At 46.0% G+C, this 20852-nt stretch overlaps 1 protein-coding gene across 1 annotated transcript; it reads left to right on the top strand.

Moving 5' to 3' along the window:
- Positions 1-228: 228 nt before the first annotated feature.
- Positions 229-9130, top strand: PPP1R15B (protein phosphatase 1 regulatory subunit 15B). Its single transcript, XM_055334226.1, has 2 exons — positions 229-2786; positions 6498-9130. The coding sequence occupies exons 1-2, from the start codon at positions 780-782 to the stop codon at positions 6717-6719; spliced, it is 2229 nt and encodes a 742-aa protein (XP_055190201.1). The 5' UTR covers positions 229-779; the 3' UTR covers positions 6720-9130.
- The last annotated feature ends 11722 nt before the right edge of the window (positions 9131-20852 follow it).

A 20852-nucleotide genomic window follows, 5' to 3' on the forward strand; every position in this document is an offset into this window, starting at 1 on the left:
TCGGGGGTGTATTGGGACCTTAAAAGGGCTTCCGGGAATTCTCGCGTTATCTGGAAACGTTCCCCTTTCGCCCGGACCGCGGGGCGGGGGGCGGGGGACGACCGCGCGGGGCCGTCTCCTAGGAGACCACCGAGGACCGAGTGCGCACGCGCAGAGCCCCGGCCCGGCTGATGCAACCTCCGGCGCGCGCGCGCGCGCGCGTGCGCGGGGGGGGGGCGCGGGGCCGGCCGAGAGTAAGGAAGCCGACAGGGGACCGCGCGAGGCCGACCTGCGGCAGCTCGGAGGAGTCCGGAAAGGCCCGCCCGGGGGGTCCTGGGAGTGACGTGAGGTGACGCGGGGCTGGTGGCGTAGGCGGCCGCCATGCTGCGTCCCGTCCTCTAGCCTGCGGCTGCCCCGCTCCGCGCCGGCCCCGCGGCCATTTTGGGCTTCGCGTCGACCCCTGCCCCGCCTGCGCAGCCCTTCCGGGGTCGCGCCGCCAGGGGCTATAAGGGCTCGTCCGTCGGGGGCGGGCGCCGCGGTCGCCGCAGGGGGGGGCCTCGCGCGCACCGGGCGCCCCCGCTCCGCCAGGATGAGCGTCCCCTCGGCCACTGCGCCCAGCGCCTGCCGCCCCGGACCGTGCTCTGCCGCCCGCGGCGGAAGCCGCTCCCCCGCGTGGCTCCTCCGCTGGCCCGGGGAGCGGCCTGGGGCCCCGACGCGGCCGCGCGGCGAGGCCGAGACTGCTTAGGCCCCTCGGGCCCGCGTCCGACCTGCGTCCCGGGGAGAGCGCCGCGCGCCGGGGGATGGAGCCGGCAGCAGACGCCTCGCGGCCACGGCCGGGCTCTCGGCCCCGCCTGCCCTTCCCCCCGCGGCGCCCGCGGCCCGGCCCTGGCGAGCTGCCCGCACCCCCCGCGGCGGGGCAGTCCGGGGCCCGCAGACCGGCTGCTTCCCCGCAGCCGCAGGCGCAGGCGCAGGCGCAGGCGCAGGCGCAGGCGCAGGCGCAGGCGCGGGCCGACCCCTGGGCGAAGCTGCTCGCCCAGCTCCTGGCGCCGCTCCCCTGCGTGCTTCGGAAGCTGCTCCTGTGGGGCCAGGATCCGCGGTGGCTGGATCCTGCCGGGGGCTGCGGCGCCGTCCGAGCGCTGAGGGCTCGGGAGGACGCGGCCGGGCCCGCGGCGCGGAGGCCCGTGTGTCCGCCGCGGCCCGCCCCGCTGGGCAGCCCCGCGGCCCGGCCCCTCGACTGGCTGCCGGAGGGGATGCACTGGCAGCGCCCGCGCCCAGATCCGGGGCTGGGGCTGGGGCTGGAACTCGAACTCGGAGCCGAGGCCAGAGCTCCGGACCGGGCGGCGGGCGCTCTCGTGCCGGGGCAGCGGCTGTGGGCGGTGGAGCTGTTGCCGAGCGGCCTCCAGGCCCAGCTGTGCGCTGCCCGCGAGCTCGGCCCCGCGCCTCCGGGCCGCCTAAGCGCTCGGCGTCTAAGCAGTTTCAGCGCCGTCTCCTGTCGGTCGGGCCCCACCGATGTGCGCTGCTCGCCGCGGGGGCGGCTCGGCTGTCGGAACGGCGTCGGGAGCGGCGATGTAGCCGAGTTCCAGAGCCTCGGCCCCGGCCCCGGCCCCGGCCCCGGCCGCGAGCGCCGCCGTCTGCCCGAGGACGCTGAGGCTCCCGAGCGGCCCGAGGCCGAGAGCGCTTGCGCCTCCTGGCAGGGATGCCCGCCCGCGTCTGCAGAGGGCCGGCCAGAAACCCACCAGCCTCGCTTGAAACGGCTGGACTTCCTCCGGCAGGCCTGCAAGGGGCAAGCGGTGCCCACCCCGGAGCAAGATAATGGCTACCACAGCCTGGAGGAGGAGCAGAACTTGTCCCGGACGGACCTGAAGCCCTGCGGGGACAGCCCCGCGCAGTGTGTTCCCTCTGCTGCACTCGTTCCCGCAACGGCCCGGGGACCCGGCGAGGAAGACCTTGTGTCATTGGCTGAAGAGGCTCCACTTGCTTGGGAGAAACGGGGCCCTTGGGAGGGCTGTCTGCGCGGCCAGGACCCCCTCGGGGTCGGGGACTGCTCGGACCTACAAGGCCACATCCCCGCTTCCACCAGACCGGCCTGTAGCAACAGACTGATAGACTACATTTTGGGGGGGGGTGCGCCCAGTGACCCGGAGACAGGCTCTGACTCCGGAGGTGAGGACCGGGACCGGGTCGAGGAAGCCGGAGACGACGACGAGGACGACGACGAGGACGAGGACGACGACGAGGACGAGGACGACGCCGGTTTTGGTGGTGATGGCTCACTGTCAGAATCAGACCTCGAGCAAGGCCCTGAAGGGCTTCGCCTCTGCAACTCTTTCCGCAGCGTGGATCCTTACGACCCCCAGAACTTCACGGCGACGATTCGGTCCGCTGCCACAGCTGTCCCGGGAGACTCTTCGGACTCGGAGAAGAATTTGCCTGACAAGTCTGATCTAGAGAATTCTCCCCAGACCGGAAGCCTCCCTGGGTCTCCTGACCTCGATCCCGGGGAGGAAGACGACTGGGAGTCTAGTGCGGACGAGGCAGAGAGTCTCCAGCTGTGGAACTCCTTCTGTGATTCCCAAGACCCCTACAACCTTTTAAATTTTAAGGCCCCTTTTCAGACATCAGGGAGAGATTGGAAGGGCTGTCGCGACCCCGAGAAGCCGTCTGAGCCCGCTGTGGCCATTTCTGATGGTCACACCTTCCTGTCTTGTGAGCTGCGACTGTCAGGGGGCCGAGAAAGTGAAGGTCCAGACTCGGTACAGGGCGGAGTTCTTCCTGGAAGGAGACACACGCGTGTCCAGAGAAAAAAGGTTTGTTGCTGTTGTTTTTTTTTTTCTTTTTCTTTTAACATGCCTGGTGACTTCTACTGTTCTGACGCGGTTAAATACAGTAGCATGACTCCCGAAGGCATAAGAGTGTATATTTCGAGGAAGGACTCTATACTTGGATTAAGAAATGACAGCTCCCCACCCCCACCCCCACCGGACTTCGCACCACCGCCTTCTCCCCTCGTGTGGAATGTTGTTCCTATCCAAATAGAAGATGCTGGGGTGCAATAGATGTTAGCGGGAAAGCTCCTTTTTCGTTCGTGTTTGTAGCTCTGGGCTGTTTCCATGCAGTCTTCGACTTTTATGGAACAGAAAAATGACACCTTGTGTGTACACGATTTGATTCTTCTGGAGATTGGTCTGGTCCTGTTATAGCCATAGAGTTTTCAAATGGTATTGATTGTATGTCATTTGCAGACACTTAATATTTCATCTACAGAATGAGTGTCTTCATTCCTCTTAGAGCCCAGAGGGATGGTGATACCGAGTAACAAGTTCACCATGAAAGAAGAGACTAAATTACAATAAATCACAACTTTGTGACATGTACATGATTTTGATTGACAGTAAAAAAAAAAAAAAAGTACGGGGAAATAGTATTGCTGATTCTTGAGAATGCAGTACTAGTTCTCATTGGCCACTTACAGGTCACTGATCATTTGTAACAGTGATGGTTACTTGGTTTATCTTGAGTAGTTGCCTCCTGTTCCGAAGCTAATCTTGAAGCTAGTCTTGAAGCTGCTCTTAAAACTTCGTGGAACATTTTACTCTTTGAAGACATTGTCAGTGTCCTTTGAACAGGGGAAGTCCTTTGAATTGCTTTATTTTTTTTTTCTCTACTGTTTTTTCAGCGGAAGTTAATTAATTGGAGAGAAATTCCCCCAAATACACAGGGTATCTTTTATTGTAGAGGGAAAGTTTCTGTAGTTTACTATACACTTACTTGGAAAGAGAAAGGAGAGTGAATTATTATTGACCTCAGATTCTGCCGCATGAGAAAGTTTCGTGTGGACAGTGCCCTAATCTGTTGGTTCCAGATGGCTAGCTTCATCCTTTGAAACTCTTCCTGGGTAGAAAATATCTCTGCGTGGTGATTACCTTATGTCTTGCCTGTAGAAGCAGAATAAGGCACATTGAATATTTGGTTCACACTTTTTAATGCTGTGATAAAAGATCTTTTTTTTTTGTTTTTAAGGGGACCCTGACAGTGACCTATTTAGTGAATAGGTTAAAGAACAAAGGAACAACGGAATGAGCATTTGGTATCTGGAGGCCTGTGTTCCCTCCTGCTGAGTGGTTAGGGCCAAGAAATTTGGGAATAGGGATCCCCGGGGGGCGCAGCGGTTCGGCGCCTGCCTTTGGCCCAGGGCGCGATCCTGGAGACCCGGGATCGAGTCCCACGTCGGGCTCCCGGTGCATGGAGCCTGCTTCTCCCTCTGCCTGTGTCTCTGCCTCTCTCTCTCTCTCTGTGACTATCATAAATAAATAAAAAATTAAAAAAAAAGAAAAAGAAATTTGGGAATACAGCGGATCTGCAAGGTAACTTGACTTCTCGTGGCTTTGATTCACGCGTTTATCTGCTGAGAGTGACAATTATAAATGTTGTGTGAATTATCGCATGATTTAAATGGGATGACTGTATAAAACTCCTAAATCACCGCCTTAATTGTAGCTGTTACAGTTCCGAGGCCTCAAGCCAGTCTCATGTCTCATTTTAGCTTACTCATTGAGCAAAAATGAGCTGAGTCAAGTAGATGTGAAACTATTGACTATGAACTAGAAGCAACATTTGTCAAAAGATTATGTCTAAAATATGGTAAAATTACTTGGCAGTCTTTGACTACTTGCCTTTCTTTAGGTATATGGGAATGATGGGTAGTGCTTGATTCTTAGAGTGAGACTTTCAGATAGGGGAGTTTAAAACGCCCGTGTGTAGCGACAACATGGTGCCCATTGTGGAGGCACACTCAAGGTTTAAATCCTTATTACTACACCGTAGGGAAGCTGTGTGATTGGAAACCAGGCAGGTATCCATACAATGGAAGTGCTTATAGTAAGTACCGTATAGGGTTTATATGAGGATGAAATGAGATAAAAACTGTAAAGTGCCCCGAAATAAGCCTAGCATGTGGTAAACACTATATAAATGCTGTCGTTATTATTTATTTTTAGTGACACAATGAGTTAGTAACTCTAGAATGCAATATCTAGTAAGATAGTTACATTCCTGCTAATTGTCCTCGAGGGCATTCCTTGGCCTGTTGTAAAGGGAATGAAAGGAGTAGGCCACAGTGGGATTAGCTGATGTAACTATTGAACATATTTTAAAGCATGTATTTACTTTCTTAGTTTGCTGTGTTGTAAAGAAACTTCAATATTAGAAATTAAGTAGGATTGAAAAAAGAAATTAAGTAGGATTAAAAAGGATAGTCATTCATTACATGAAATCATGTGTTTATAGTATTTACAATTTCATATGTATATAGTGATAGCATATTGAGGAGGAATATAAAGAGGGTTTTTTTTTATCTCAACTACAAAGTCTCTTTTAGTAACATAGCCATAAAGATAGGTTAATTTGGCTGCATTTTGTTTACTAAGTAACTTTTCTTATAGTCTGATTACAACAGTAATGATATAAGAGTAATACTACATGTTCATGATGTAAAAATTGCAAAGCACTGAAAAGTGAAATTGTATTTAAAAGGAAAAAGGGGGATGCCTGGGTGGCTAGCGGTTAAGCGCCTGCCTTCGGCCCAGGGCGTGATCCTGGGGTCCCCGGATTGAGTCCCACATCGGGCTCCCTGCATGGAGCCTGCTTCTCTCTCTGCCTAAGTCTCTACCTCTCTCTCTCTCTCTCTCTCTCTCTCTCTCTCTCTCTCTCTCTCTCTCTGTGTCTCTCATGAATAAATAAATAAAAATCTTTAAGAAAAATAAATAAAAATTTAAACAAAGACTAGAAATCGGTGAAGATCTTTTTAAAGCTTTTGTGCTGTAATAAAAGCATTGACTAACATTGACTAATAACTATTCCAGATATTTCTGAAAAATTGGGAAACGTTTGTCATTTCGGAAGAAGAGTGCCACAGAACTGTATTTCCCTGAGTATTAAGAAAAAAAAAAACCCAGAAACTGATGACTTAAGGAAATTTTCAGTTCCCCATCTGGATTCATTTTATTAACACCAAAAGCCAAGAGGAGGGAGGCGGGATGACACGATGACAGATGGGGGGGCAGGAATGTGTGTATATGTGTGAAGGAAATTAAGATGGCATTTGCTCACTTTTTTTTTTTTTTTTAAGATTTTATTTATTTATTCATGAGAGAGAGAGAGACCGAGACACAGGCAGAGGGAGAAGCAGGCTCCATGCAGAGAGCCCGACACGGGACTGGATCCTGGGTCTCCAGGATAACACTGTGGGCCGAAGGTGGCACTAAACCCCTGAGGCAGCCATCCAGGCTGCCCTGCTCTCTCTCTCTCTCTCTTTTTTTTTTTTTTTTTTTTTTTTTTTTTTTTACTAAGTTGCCATCTAATCAATCAGAACTTCTTTTTTTCTTCTGTTAATGGTTCAAACCAAATATTCCTGTAAGATATTTGATATTCTGAAAGTATTAGTAGCAAGAAGGGTGAATTACTTCAATGATGATTTTAAGATCCTAGAGCATGATTAAAATTAGTCTTTGTGTTTATAGGTAACCTTCCTTGAAGAAGTTACTGAGTATTATATAAGTGAAGATGAGGACCGCAGAGGACCATGGGAACAATTTGCACGGGATGCGTGCAGATTCCAGAAACGAATTCAAGAAACAGAAGATGCTATTGGATATTGCTTGACATTTGAGCACAGAGAAAGAATGTTTCATAGACTCCAAGAAACCTGCTTCAAAGGACTTAATGCTTTCAAGCAATGTTAAGATGATTTGACGGCCTCTAACTCAAGCATACGCTAGCTACCTCTTACTTGAGAGGTTTCTTTTACAAAAATTGGCAGCTGTCCTTTTTTTTTTTTTTTTTAGAGGATATGCAACTTGGATCCAGTGACCTAGTTTAATTTTTTTTTTTTTTTTTTGTAACTGATCCCACTCAGAAATGTCCAGGTTTGAAGACAAGTCCTGGTAAATGAAGGATGAGATGGTGTGATTTGTAATCCTCCCTTTTTTGATTTAGTTGGATGTATTTTGAGTGTACTATGCTTGCTGAGGCCAAAAGGGGACCTTTGAAGGTGGGATTTTGTAGTTCAAAATTTATTTCCTTGGGAGACAATATATATAGGGTTCACAAAGCCCATTTTTTCCATTCTAATTTTAAATTATGTGTACCTACCTGAAAACCTTGGGCTCTCCCCATCCAACATTCTAAAGTTAATGGGCTTTTATGTTTTCTCTCTGTATTTTTATTTCAGTGATGTGGTCCTTCTAACTTTGAGGTTAAGAAAATAATCTTGTATATGCTACCAACTTAAATTATTTTGTGTCAAGTTTGTTAAAATGACATTTGTTCTCAAAATGACTTGGGGTGAACGTATGTGGTGGGTTTTTATTTCAAGGTTAAGTTCTACCTGAGATATTTCCAAGGACTGCCACAGAATTTAACATGCGTGGTACTCTCTGCTGCTTGGGAAAAGCTGCATCTTTCTGCCAAATTTTAACCATCTCACACGTTTCACTTCTGTGCAACCTGTTTCTTGGAGTGGGTGCTGTGTGTGTCACTGTCGTCCCAGTTCCATGGTTCTTTGTATGTTTCACGTTGTAAGACTCCAGAAAGGAATAATTGCATCGTAGACATTTCTTCTTTAAATTTAAAAGTCAAGAATTTTCTTAGGAAGGAAGCTAGGAGACTTCTCGGGGCAATTTGGTTTTGTTGTACATGCTCTCGACAGAAGACCAGTGTTATTAATCCCATGCTTCAGCACCGTCACTTTTCAAACCTGTCAGGGTGACACTAGAAACTTGGAAATGGGTAGTTATGAATTTCCCAGTTTGCAGTGTAAAATACAGACTCCGTCAGCGTCCACACCTGTTGTGTTCTACGTAGTGAGAGAAGTAATTTGTCTCTACTTTCAGGAAAGGACAGTACTGTAGACTTAATAATGGCAAGTCTTCCTAATTTTAGCCCAAAGCTTCCTTTTGAATGGAGGGCTTTGCGGGGGCTGGTTGTCCTTGGTTTATGTCCTTGGCTCTCCCTGGTCTGCCTCGGTTAGGCTGAGGCAGTGTTAGCAGCTCCTTGGTGGTCTGTTTTTACCCCCACGTGCCCCTTGTTGTAGGTAATAGAAAACACGAGTAGAACAGGTGACCTCTCGAGTTTGAGCTTATCTCGGTGTGGGAACAGATTTTTTTGTCAGAAGTGCTTGCAGAGTTAACTACCTCAGTTTACAATCTACCCGGTCGTTCTTTTCTATCTGGTTTGCTCTAAGAACTGCCTCCAGCGGTAATAGGTATATCCGTAAACAGCCACGCCCAGAGCACTCAGATTTTTGCAGAGCCCTCATTCAGCGCGTGTTGTGCACCTCCAGGGTAGGTGGTCACAGGGGACACCCTTGCAGAGTCCTGCTCTAACACCGTGAGGACAGGCTGGTTTCTGGCACCAGCTGTGTCAGCTGGAAAGAAGGCATCCTCTGCCTTAAAAAGCGCTTTCTGAAAATGTATATTCATCCTTTTAAAACCAGACTGAAGTATATACTGTTTTACTTCACAGGCTTAGTCTGAAATCTAGCACCTCCGCATATTTGAAAATAATGGGATAGTTTGACATCGACTGGATTTTAGAGACTTGTTCCCTTGGGATTCCAGCCTCACCACCAAATGAGTAGAAGCTTGGTGAAGGATTCTCCCATTTACTACCCTCCTTTAAAAGAAGTGATAGAGACAGGGCTGTTTTTTAAGTTGGACTGAAGGAGAAAAAAATTCTTGTCCTTTCATCCCAATCCTAGTTGTTAGAACACAGTTAAACTTGGAAGTTGTGATTGAACATTGTACACATTTTAAGTCTTGCAATGGTGCTTTAAGTATCAATGTAGCATGTGAAAGGCGTTGTATAGACAGGTAAAATTTCCTTTTCTGAGTGTCCAATGTGATAACAGCACCTCTTCATCTTTAACTTGAAATCAAAACTATCAGATTTTATTTTTGTATAATTTAAGGAAGGTGAATTTAGGGGACTGACTAGAAGACTCTAAATTGGCTTCTACAGATCCAGTGACTTAAATGTAACCAGTTTGTTGGGATTTTATAGCTAAAATTATATTTGTGTATATAACTTTAACTAATCTGTAAATTGTAATAAATATATTTGCAATTATTAAATGTTACATGATATTTTGGTTCAAGTTTATTCTTTTTAAAGATTATTTATTTATTTATTTATTTATTTATTTATTTATTTAATTATTCATGAGAGACACAGAGAGAGGGAGAGGGAGAAGCAGGCTTCCCTGCAGGGAGCCTGATTCAGGACTTGATCCCAGGACCCCGGTATCATGACCTGAGCCAAAGGCAGATGCTCAACCGCTGAGCCACCCAGGTGCCCCTCAAGTTTATATGTACTAGTATTTTACATTAGTTTTGGACTTAACTGAGCAGAGATTAAATCAAGTATTTCCATAGAAGCACTATAAATTTAAGAGGTACTGAACAAATTGCTGTGGTATAAAAAGGTTCTGTGACGTGGAAATTGCACCTCAGCTTATTGAAGGGGAGGAGTTTTATTTTTTTATTATTTATTTTTAAGGTTTTATTTATTTATTCCTGATAGACCTAGAGAGAGAGGGAGAGAGACAGGCAGAGGGAGAAGCAGGCTCCATGCTGGGAGCCCAATGCAGGACTCGATCCCGGGACTCCAGGATCACGCCCCGGGCCAAAGGCAGGTGCCAAACCACTGAGCTACCCAGGGATCCCGAAGGGGAGGAGTTTTAAAGGGATAAATAGAATTGCAAACTACATTTAAATTTTTTTTAATTTATTTTTTAAGATTTTGTGTATTTATTCATGAGAGACAGAAGCAGAGACACAGGCAGAGGGAGAAGCAGGCTCCCCGTGGGGAGACCAATGCAGGACTCGATCCCAGGACCTTGGGATTACAACCTGAGCCAAAGGCAGATGGTCAACCACTGAGCCACCCAGGTGCCCCACAAACTACATTTTAATAGGAAATTTTGGTTCTTAGAGTATGAAATGCCCTTCTTAGAGACTGGGGATTTGATTCAAAAATTGGCCCCAGTCATCCACTTCTGCTATAGAGAAAACTGTAAAATAGAGTAGGCACAGAAGCAGTAAAATAAATTCACATGCTGGGCTTCATGCAGCGTTTCTCTGAAGTAGTAGGGAAATCAACTTTTCTCTAATTGGTGAGTTACTAATAATGATAACCATAGTATTATAAATCATGGCGCACTCCCATTTACAGTGTTGCATCAGGAAAATCAAACTTCGTACCCTGAAGAAACATTTGGGTCATAGCAAGCCTGTTCGTGGATTAAGGCATAATAGCATTCTTCGTTTAGGTACTTAGATCTTCCTAGTTAATGAAGAAAATTTATTACAGATCTATTTCTGAACTGGAAGGAAAGAAACACAGTTGCAAATAATCAGTATTTAGTACAAATTGAATTGATGGCCCCAGGTTATACCTTTATTATCAAGTTGGAGTTAATTTAAGCATTTTTGGTTATTTCCAGGAACGTTTATGAAAATAGCCATATTCATATCAAGCCAGATTTGTTGCTATGACTCTTGATATCATAGAAATTGTGCTTCCCCCCCCCCCATTCTAATACTTTAAAGCAAATGTTAATTGCTGACCTCAAAATTTGACAGTTAAAAATTTAGGAATTTGGAGACTTCCTTTAGCTCCTTTATGTACCTTTTAAAAATAATGGAATTATCTTCAGTTTTTTTTCTCACACAAAAATGTTATTTATGAAAGTATCTAATATAGAAACCTATAAAAGCATTCTTATGTTGTAAAAAAAAAAAATAAGTATGCTGCCCAGTTCACCTTTCTGAGGTGAGGGACTTAATTTTTTTTTTTTTATGTATTAAGAGGTTTTGCTATTTCTTCATTTTACGGACTTTAACACAAATGTGAGTTGTTTGGAATCCTTCTTTTGGTAATTGGGATCTTTTCCTTACTGACACAGTTTGAATGCTTTGTGATCAATACAAAGCATCAGTCTTTTTCTCCCTGATTTGCTCCAGGGAGGCTAAGTTTGTGTGGGTCAGTTTTGATTTTAAGATACAAAGGTAGCGTGGTATCAAGACCAATAGCAATAGGGGTAATCAATAGGATAAATAGATCTAACCTGGCTCACTTTGAGGATTCATCAAGTAAGACTTAATATTGTTTTTAATATGTTTTAGTGACAAGTTTGCCAATCAGGGATTTTAAAGAAGAAACCATTGTACACATGGAATGGAGAATACAGGGGGAGGTGGGAGTATGTGTCACTTTATAATCATTTGAGTTGCATCACAGTATCAGCATGGGCAGACTTCTTAATCTCACCAGGGAAGATAAGGGAAACCAGGTTTATGAAAAGTGGGTTGCCTGACCCATCGGGAAGATACCCTCGGGATCTGATGAGGACAGGTTAAGAAAGCTGGACTACACGGGACGACTTGGGAGTGATTTATCAGGTTTGCTTCTTTTATTATTTTATTTTATTTTCATTGAAAAAATATTTTTGAGGGGCACCTGGGTGGCTCAGTGGTTGAGCATCTGCCTTTGGCTCAGGTCTGTGATCCCAGAGTCCTGGGATGGGGTTCCTCGTCGGGCTCCCCACAGGGAGACTGCTGCTCCCTCTGCCTGTGTGTCTGCCTCTCTCTGTGTGTCTCTCAGGAAAAAATAAAATCTTAAAAAATATATTTTTTTCACCTCTCCACCTTTGGGGCTCCTCAACCCAGGGTTTTGTTCTTTTAATCTTTTACTCTTCCCTTCGTCTTAAGGCTATCCTTGTCTCCGTCTCCTCCCCCTTTTATTTGCATATATATACATACCTATATATAACATATATATGTTTACTATTATTTTATAGATCCTTCCCTAGGAGATGAAGGATGAGGACCTCCACAGCAAAAGAACAGAACAGTACAATTGCCAGAGGTGTGCATTCATTAGAGATACTATCCACCAAGAGAGAAGAAAGGACCTCAGGGTTCTTAACTCTCTCCAGAGCTTGCTACATACTTTCCCATCAGAATGTTAGGTTACCATATATGTGGCTTGGGACTGGATTAATTTTCAGAAATATCCCAAAGACGTTCAGGGTCAGAGAAAGAGGTGATGGTAAAGCTGCATGCAGTAGGCTGCTTTGAGTTAAATCTGCCTTTCTTTCTGATATTTGGTGGCTTTCTTTTTTTTTTTTTTTAAGACCTTATTTTTAAGTAATCTCTACACCCGACATGGGACTTCATAACTCTGAGATGAAGAGCCATATGCTCTCAGACTGAACCAGCCAGGTGCTCTCAAGCCTGCTTTTTTTTTTTTTTTTTTTTTTTTTTTTTTTTTTTTTTGATGGAGTTCATACATTGTCTCAGAAGGCAAAAACCAAAGAAAACTCATATGGATATATATTTGGGAATGGTTGTCCTTTCTTTCTTTCTTTCTTTCTTTCTTTCTTTCTTTCTTTCTTTCTTTCTTTCTTTCTCTTTCTCTCTCTTTCTCTTTCTTTTTTTACATTTTTAAACAATTTTTTATATTTATTTTTTTTATTGGAGTTCAATTTGCCAACATACAGCATAACACCCAGTGCTCATCCCATCAAGTGCCCCCCTCAGTGCCACCCAGTCACCCCCACCCCCCGCCCACCTCCCTTTCTACCACCCCTTGTTCATTTCCCAGAGTTAGGAGTCTCTCATCTTCTGTCTCCCTTTCTGATATTTCCCACTCATTTTTTTTCTCCTTTCCCCTTTATTCCCTTTCACTATTTTTTATATTCCCCCTTATCTTTATTTCTTAAAAGATTTTATCCATTTGAAAGAGACAACGAGGTCAGCCCGGGTGGCGCAGCGGTTTAGCACCACCTGCAGCCCGGGATGTGATCCTGGAGACTCGAGATCGAGTCCCGCATCGGGCTCCCTGCTCCCTGCTCCCTGCATGGAGCCTGCTTCTCCCTCTGCCTGTGACTCTGCCTCTCTCTCTCTCTCTCTCTGAATAAATAAATAAATAAAATCTTTAAAAAAAGCTGTTTTTAAAAAAATGAAAGACAACGAGAGAGAGCATGAGTAGGGGGAGGGGCAGAGGGAGAGGGAGAAGCAGACTCCCGCTGAGCAGGGAGCCCCATTCGGGGCTGCACCACAGGACCTGGAGATCATGACCTGAACCGAAGGCAGACGCTTAATGGACTGAGCCAGGCACCCCTATTTTTTTTTAAGTAGGCTCCACGCCCACCGTGGGGTCCAGCACAGGGCTTGAACTCATGACCCTGAGATCAAGACCTGAGCTGAGCTTGAGTTGAATGCATAACCATCTGAGCTATCCAGGTGCCCCAGGAATGATGCTCTTTAAAAACATTTCATCATGAGGTGGCCCTTGGTAGCTCAGTTGGTTAGGCATCTGCCTTTGTCTCAGGACATGATCCTGGGGTCCCAGGGTCAAACCCTGCATTGGGCTCCCTGCTCAGCAGGGGGTTTGCGTCTCCCTCAACCTCTGCCTCCCCCACCTCTGCTCATGCTCTCTCTTAAATAAGTAAATAAAATCTTCAAAACATTCTCATCACCAGAAGAGCTCTTCTTTGGATCTCAAAACACCTCTAGGAGACCTCTCAGGGACCTACCCACAACCCTTCCTTTCCCTTTCAGTTTACCCTTTTAAATTATGTTCATTCTGACATCTTGCTAACATTTTCACCTGTTTTGTGGGTGCTGCAGCTCCACTAACCTGTAAACTCTGTGAGAGCAGGGTTTGTCTCTGTGTGTCTTGTTAATGAGTCCAGAGCCTAGAACTGTGCCTAGTGTGTAGATTTGAATGTGTTGGAGCACCTGGGTGCTTCAGTCAGTTAAACATCTGCCTTTGGCTCAGGTCACGATCTCAGGGTCCTGGGCTGGAGCCAGGCCTGCATCAGGCTCCCAGTTCAGTGGGGAGTCTGCTTCTCCCTCTCCCCCTGCTCATGTGCTCTCTCTCTCTCTCTCTCTCTCTCTCTCAAATAAATGAATAAAAATCTTAAAAAAATTTTTTTTTGAATGAGTTAATCACTTTCTTTTCTTTTCAAGTTTTTTAAAAAAATACTATCTGGGGATCCCTGGGTGGCGCAGCGGTTTAGCGCCTGCCTTTGGCTCAGGGCGTGATCCTGGAGACCCGGGATCGAATCCCACGTCGGGCTCCTGGTGCATGGAGCCTGCTTCCCCCTCTGCCTGTGTCTCTGCCTCTCTCTCTCTCTCTCTCTCTCTGTGTGTGACTATCGTAAATAAATAAAAATTTACAAAAAAAAAAAATACTCTCTGTACTCAGCATGGGGCTCAAACTCAACCCCAAGATCAAGCGCTGCATGTATGCTCTTCCGACTGAGCCAGTCAGGTGCCCTGAGTTAATCACTTTCCTGAAGTCACCTCCCATGCAGCCTTTACTGAGATGACACCAACACGGTCATACCTGATTAGGAACAAGTGTGCCATGATCCTAGCTGATGTCAAATCACAAAACTGGAAGATCCTTAGAGAGGAGCTGCAGTAGGCTCTAAATGTGCAGAATGTAATTACATCTTCCCAGTGTGAGGAAGGGTACCACATCGATGAACTCAGGTGTCACTAATAAGGTGCATGTTAACTTATGAATTTCATACGTGAGCCAATCAGCTGAGACCTTTCTTTTCCAGAATTAGTATTCTGTATTCTGTATCAGTACCAAAATATACATTTTTAAAGATTTTATTTATTCATTCACAAGAGACCCAGGCAGAGGGAGAAGCAGGCTCCCTGCGGGGAGCCCGACGCGGGACTCGATCCCGGGACCCTGAGATCCCCCTCCCCGCAGGGAGCCTGCTTCTCCCTCTGCCTGGGTCTCTTGTGAATGAATAAATAAAATCTTTAAAAATGTATATTTTGGTACTGATACAGAATCAGAGCAGAAGGCAGATGCTCAACCGCTGGGCCGCCCAGGCCGGGTAGCCCAGTGTTCGGCCCCCAGCACAGGCACTGTCCGCGCACTCACTCGGGGCCCAGGATTGGCTGCGGGTTCCCGGAGATGCGCCGCGGATGCCGGTAGAGGGCGAAGCCGACCTGGGGCGCCCGGCGGGACGCGCTGCTGCCACCGCGAGGCCCTGGCTCCCTCGCAGGTGGTTCCCGGGCCTGGGAGCAGGCTGGGGACGGCCCTGCTGCCCTGCCAGGCCTGCCCGCTGCGGCTCCACCTTTCTGTGGCAACTGTTCCTTGAGAACAAAGATTTGTATCGGAACACAAATGAGCTGATTGTTGGTGATCTCCACAGAGGGAGGATGATAGGAGGCTGGGGGTGGCATCTAAGAGGCTGATGCACGCATATTTGCTGAGTTTTCTGGATCAGGGTTTTTCCAGTTAGGGCCTCCTCTCCCATAACTACCTGCCCAGCATTCTGCTTCCTATTGCATTCCTGTGAACCAGGGCAGTGGCTCTCAGTGGGCAGAGAGGATGGCACGGCCCCCGAGACAGGGAGAGTCGCTCCGTCTGATTGCAGAGTTGTGCATGTGACTGGCTTGGAAGGAGGAAAAGATCCTCGGGAACTACTGGGCGAGGGTTTCATGCTGTTCCCTGTTGCCCTCTTAGAGCTGGGAGCCACGGCCAGGTGCATACCCAGGCCTGCCCTCCGGTGAGCCGGCGTTGGCTCCAACCGGCTGCTCACTTCCAGGTGTGCAGAACGCAGGCCACTGTGTGTTTGCATCCATTTGTCCTCTGCCTGCAGTGACAGAGCCACTTTTTTTTTTTAATTTGTTCATGAGAGACACAGAGACACAGGCAGAGGGAGAAGCAGGCTCCGTGCAGGGAGCCGGATGTGGGACTGGATCCCGGGTCTCCAGGGCTGAAGGCGGACACTCAACCGCTGAGCCACCCGGGTGCCCCTGGAGCCACCTTTCAACTGTATTATAGTGGTGCTTTTCCTTTCTTTTTGTTTCTGCTTGATTTGACCGAGTAGGGAGCCTTGGAGATTTTTTTTGGGGGGGGGTTTGGGGGTTTTACCTTCAGAAATTTACAGAGGACTTGTTTTGCTTTGTTTTGTTGACTTCTAATTGCCCCATTTTGTTTGACACCCACCTCTGAACGGCTACAACCTCCCCGAGACGGCCCGCAGACAGTCACGGCTTGATTGGCTTGGCAGGTGTAGTCCAATACTGCCTGAGAGATGGCAGTTTTTTTAGAGGAATAGTGATTTACAGAAGAAAAGTCCTGCTGGGAAGTCAAAGGGTTGAAGCAGGTGCATGTTCTTGCAATTAATTTCCCAGGTCACTTCAAGCAGGATGACAAGTTATGTTAAGTTAAGCCAGTGTCCCCTTTTATGCCTCCCATTCAGCATAGACCCCTTCAGGGTCCTTTGGGAGTATTTACTTTCCTCGATCAGGTTTTATCTTCCCCCTAAAGGCTTCCCTGATGATGACTCCATCTCTGTATCCTCATGGAGTTTATTACGCTGTTTTCAGTGTTACAGCCTGCAGGCCCCTTTCTCTTACTGTTCATGTCGCACTGAGTTGTAACTTTGCACTTGCGCTTCTTCCTGCAGACTGTCACCTCTTTGCTGGAAGGGTCCTTAGCATAGTAACCAGAATGTCCTAAGTGTACAACATATTTTGCTTTAACTCAAGTGAGAATTTCCATAGCCGCCTCCTCCCAGTGGATAGGCTCCCTCCCAACACACACAATTAAGTGATGTATTGATTCATGTGTTTCAAAAAAGCAATGAAATGTGTAGAAAGCTCTATCTTCACTGTACGCATTATGCTTATTTATAGTACTTAGGATGTTTTTGAGAAGCTAGTATTACTAGTGGTGACTTTAAATTTTTTTTTAAGATTTTGTTTATTTATTCATGAGAGACACATAGAGAGAGGCAGAGATGCAGGCAGAGGGAGAAGCAGGCTCCCTGTGGGGTGGCACACTCCACCACTGAGTCACACAGGTGCCCCAAACTTAATGGCTTTAAATCAGTTGATGTCATGTCTTCATTACTGATATTTCAAGTGACAGCATGAGGTTCACTGGAACTTGATCAGTGTTATGAAAAGCATTTCCTCACTGGGTAAACACAGAGCATTTCCATTACCCAAGAAAAGTTCCCACATGCCTTTTTTTTTTTTTAAAGTGCGTTTCTTTTTTTTTAATTTTTTAAAATTTATTTATGATAGTCATACAGAGAGAGAGAGAGAGGCAGAGGCACAGGCAGAGGGAGAAGCAGGCTCCATGCACGGGGAGCCCGACGTGGGATTCGATCCCGGGTCTCCAGGATCGCGCCCCGGGCCAAAGGCAGGTGCCAAACCGCTGCGCCACCCAGGGATCCTTTTTTTTTTTTTTTTTAAAGTAAGGTCTATGCACAATGTGAGGCTTGAACTCAGGACCCTGAGATCAAGAGCTGCATGCTCTACCAACTGAGCCAGCCAGGTGCCCCTCCCTCGTATTCAACTAACCTGCAGCTTTTGGCAGCCAATGATCTGGTTTTTATCAGTATTTTACCTTTTCTAGAGTTTCATAAAAATGGCATTTGACATAGAGTTTGTACCCTTTTGTGTCTGGCTTGTTTAATGTAGTGTAATATGTTTGAAATTCATTTATGGTGTAGGGTATATTGGTAGTCCACCCTTTTTTTTTAAATTAATTTTTATTGGTGTTCAATTTACCAACATACAGAATAACACCCAGTGCTCATCCCGTCAAGTGTACCCCTCAGTGCCCATCACCCATTCACCCCCACCCCCCGCCCTCCTCCCCCTCCACCACCCCTAGTTCATTTCCCAGAGTTAGAAGTCTTTATGTTCTGTCTCCCTTTCTGATATTTCTCACACATTTCTTCTCCCTTCCCTTATATTCCCTTTCGCTATTATTCATATTCCCCAAATGAATGAGAACATACACTGTTTGTCCTTCTCCGGTTACTGTGGCCAAGTTCAAAAAGGGTGTTGCCTGAGTTCTCCTCTAGGATTTTGATGGAATCTTGTCTCACATTTAGATCTTTCATCCATTTTGAGTTTATCTTTGTGTATGGTGCAAGAGAGTGGTCCAGTTTCATTCTTCTGCATGTGGATGTCCAATTTTCCCAGCACCATTTATTGAAGAGACTGTCTTTCTTCCAGTGGATCGTCTTTCCTCCTTTATTGAATATTAGTTGGCCATAAAGTTCAGGGTCCACTTCTGGGTTCTCTATTCTGTTCCATTGATCTATGTGTCTGTTTTTGTGCCAGTACCACCCTGTCTTGATGACCACAGCTTTGCAGTACAACCTGAAATCTGGCATTGTGATGCCCCCAGCTATGGTTTTCTTTTTAAAAATTCCCCTGGCTATTCGGGGTCTTTTCTGATTCCACAAACGTCTTAAAATAAATTGTTCTAACTCTCTGAAGAAAGTCCATGGTATTTTGATAGGGATTGCATTAAACGTGTAAATTGCCCTGGGTAACATTGACATTTTTACAATATTAATTCTGCCAATCCATGAGCATGGAAATTTTTTCAATTTCTTTCAGAAGTGTTCTGTAGTTTTTAGGGTATATTTTGAGAACCATTTGAATGGTAAATGGTTCTCCAACCTTTTATTTTCAGGTTGTAGGTGTCCTTCTGTCTAAAATGAGTCTTTTGTAGACAGCAAATAGATGGGTCCTGCTTTTTTATCCAGTCTGAAACCCTGCGCCTTTTGATGGGGTCATTAAGCCTGTTCACGTTTAGAGTTACTACTGAAAGATATGAGTTTAGTGTCATCATGATATCTATTTAGTCCTTGTTTTTGGGTAGTCCACCCTTTTAACTGCTGGGTAGTATCACATCGTATGACTGCACCACAATTTCTTTATTCATTCACTAGTAGGTGGACAGTTGGTTTGTTTACAATTTGTGGCTATCATGACTAAAGCTGCTATGAACATTAGACACACATTTTCACTCCTTCTGGATAAATTTGGGAGTGAGATTGCTGGATCATATGGTAAGTATATGTTTGACTTTATAAGGAAACAACTTCCAGTTTTCCACAGGCTGTACCACTTGGCAGCAATGTATGAGAGATCTAGTTGTTCCACGTCCTTTTGATATCGTAAGTCTTTTTAAGTCTAGCTATCCTAGTGAATTTATAGTGGTAATCTTACTCTGGTATAAATTTGCATTTCCTTGATACTTAATGTTAGCGAGCATCTTTTCATATGTTTACTTGTAATAGCAAATATCCTCCTTGGTGATGTACATGTTCAGATCTTTGGTCTATTTTTTTTTTCTTTTTTAAAGATTTTATTTATTTATTTATTTATTTATTTATTTATTTATTTATTTATTTATGAGACAGAGAAAGCATGAGCAGGCGAGGCAGGGGGAGGGGGAGAGGGAGAAGTAGGCTCCCCACTGAGCAGTAAGCCCAATGTGGGGCTGGATCCCAGGACCTTAGGGTCATGACCCGAGCTGAAGGCAGACACTATTTTTTCTTTTTTTTTAGAGGGTAGACTCTTTTTTTTTTTTAAGATTTTATTTATTTTTTATTTTTATTTTTTTTTAAAGATTTTATTTATTTATTCATGAGAAACACAGAGAGGAGAGAGAGAGAGGCAGAGACACAGGCAGAGGGAGAAACAGGCTCCATGCAGGGAGCCCAACATGGGACTCCATTCCAGGTCTCCAGGATCATGCCCTGGGCTGAAGCCGGCACTAAACCGCTGAGCCACCCGGGCTGCCCTGAAGGCAGACACTTAACTGACTGAGCCCCCCAGGTACCCCTTTCTTTGGTCTATTTTTTAAACTAAGATTGTGTGTGTGTGTGTGTGTGTGTGTGTGTGTGTGTGTGTGTGTGTGTGTTTGAGGCTTAAAAAGTCCTTCCCATGTATATACTTTGCCAGTATTTTCTCCCAGTCTGTGTGGCTCATTTTCTTAATAATGTTATTTCAGAGTAAAATTTTGAAATTCTGTAGAAGTCCAGTTTATCAATTTTTTCTTTCATGGTCCCTGCTTTTTGTGCCATTTGTCAAAACTCTTTTCCTAATGTGAGGTTACAAATATTTTTGCTCTTCTTCTGGAAGTTTTATAGGTTTAACTCTGACATTTAAGTCTATGAGTCTATTAAGTGTACTAAGTCCATTTTTTTTAAAAAAGCTTTATTTATTTAGTTTTAGAGAGGGTGAGAGAGAGCACAAGTTTGGGGAAATGCAAAGGGAGAGGGAGAGAGAGAATCTCAAGCTGACTCCACACTGAGCTTGAAGCTCAATGCAGGGCTTGGTCCCATGATCCTGAGATCATGACCTGAGCTGAAACCAAGAGTCAGATGCTTAACTGACTGAGCCACCTATGTGCCCCTATAATCCATTTTGAGTTAACTTTTATATATGATATGAAGTAACGGTTAAAATTCATGCTTCTGCACATAGATAATTGTTGAAAACACTATCCCTTCTCCATTGAATAATCTTGGCATATTTTTTTTAATTTTTTTATTTATTTATGATAGTCACAGAGAGAGAGAGAGAGAGGCAGAGACACAGGCAGAGGGAGAAGCAGGCTCCATGCACCGGGAGCCCGACGTGGGATTCGATCCCGGGTCTCCAGGATCACGCCCTGGGCCAAAGGCAGGCACCAAACTGCTGCGCCACCCAGGGATCCCAATCTTGGCATCTTTTAAAAAAAATCAATTGACTATATATTTGGGTTCATGTCTAGACCCTCTATTTCATTGGTTTGTATCTCTGTGCTTACATAAACACCACACTGCCTTTTTTTCTTTTAAGATTTTATTTATTCATGAGAGACACACAGAAAGAAAGGAAGCAGATACACAAGCAGAGGAAGAAGCAGGCCTCTCGCAGGGAGCCCGATGCAGGACTCAATCCCCAGACCCCAGGACCATGCCCTGAGCCAAAAGCAGACACTCAACTGCTGAGCCACCCAGGGGTCCCCACACTGTCTTG

Source organism: Nyctereutes procyonoides, unplaced genomic scaffold (genome assembly GCF_905146905.1).
Source record: "Nyctereutes procyonoides isolate TBG_1078 unplaced genomic scaffold, NYPRO_anot_genome, whole genome shotgun sequence".
NCBI classification, from domain to species: Eukaryota; Metazoa; Chordata; class Mammalia; order Carnivora; family Canidae; genus Nyctereutes; species Nyctereutes procyonoides.

Bases quoted from the DNA above. Each gene is read 5' to 3' on its own strand.
- PPP1R15B (XM_055334226.1), top strand. From the start codon at position 780: ATGGAGCCGGCAGCAGACGCCTCGCGGCCACGGCCGGGCTCTCGGCCC. The intron at 2,787-6,497 runs GTTTGTTGCTGT...TTGTGTTTATAG, and splicing joins CGCGTGTCCAGAGAAAAAAG to GTAACCTTCCTTGAAGAAGT.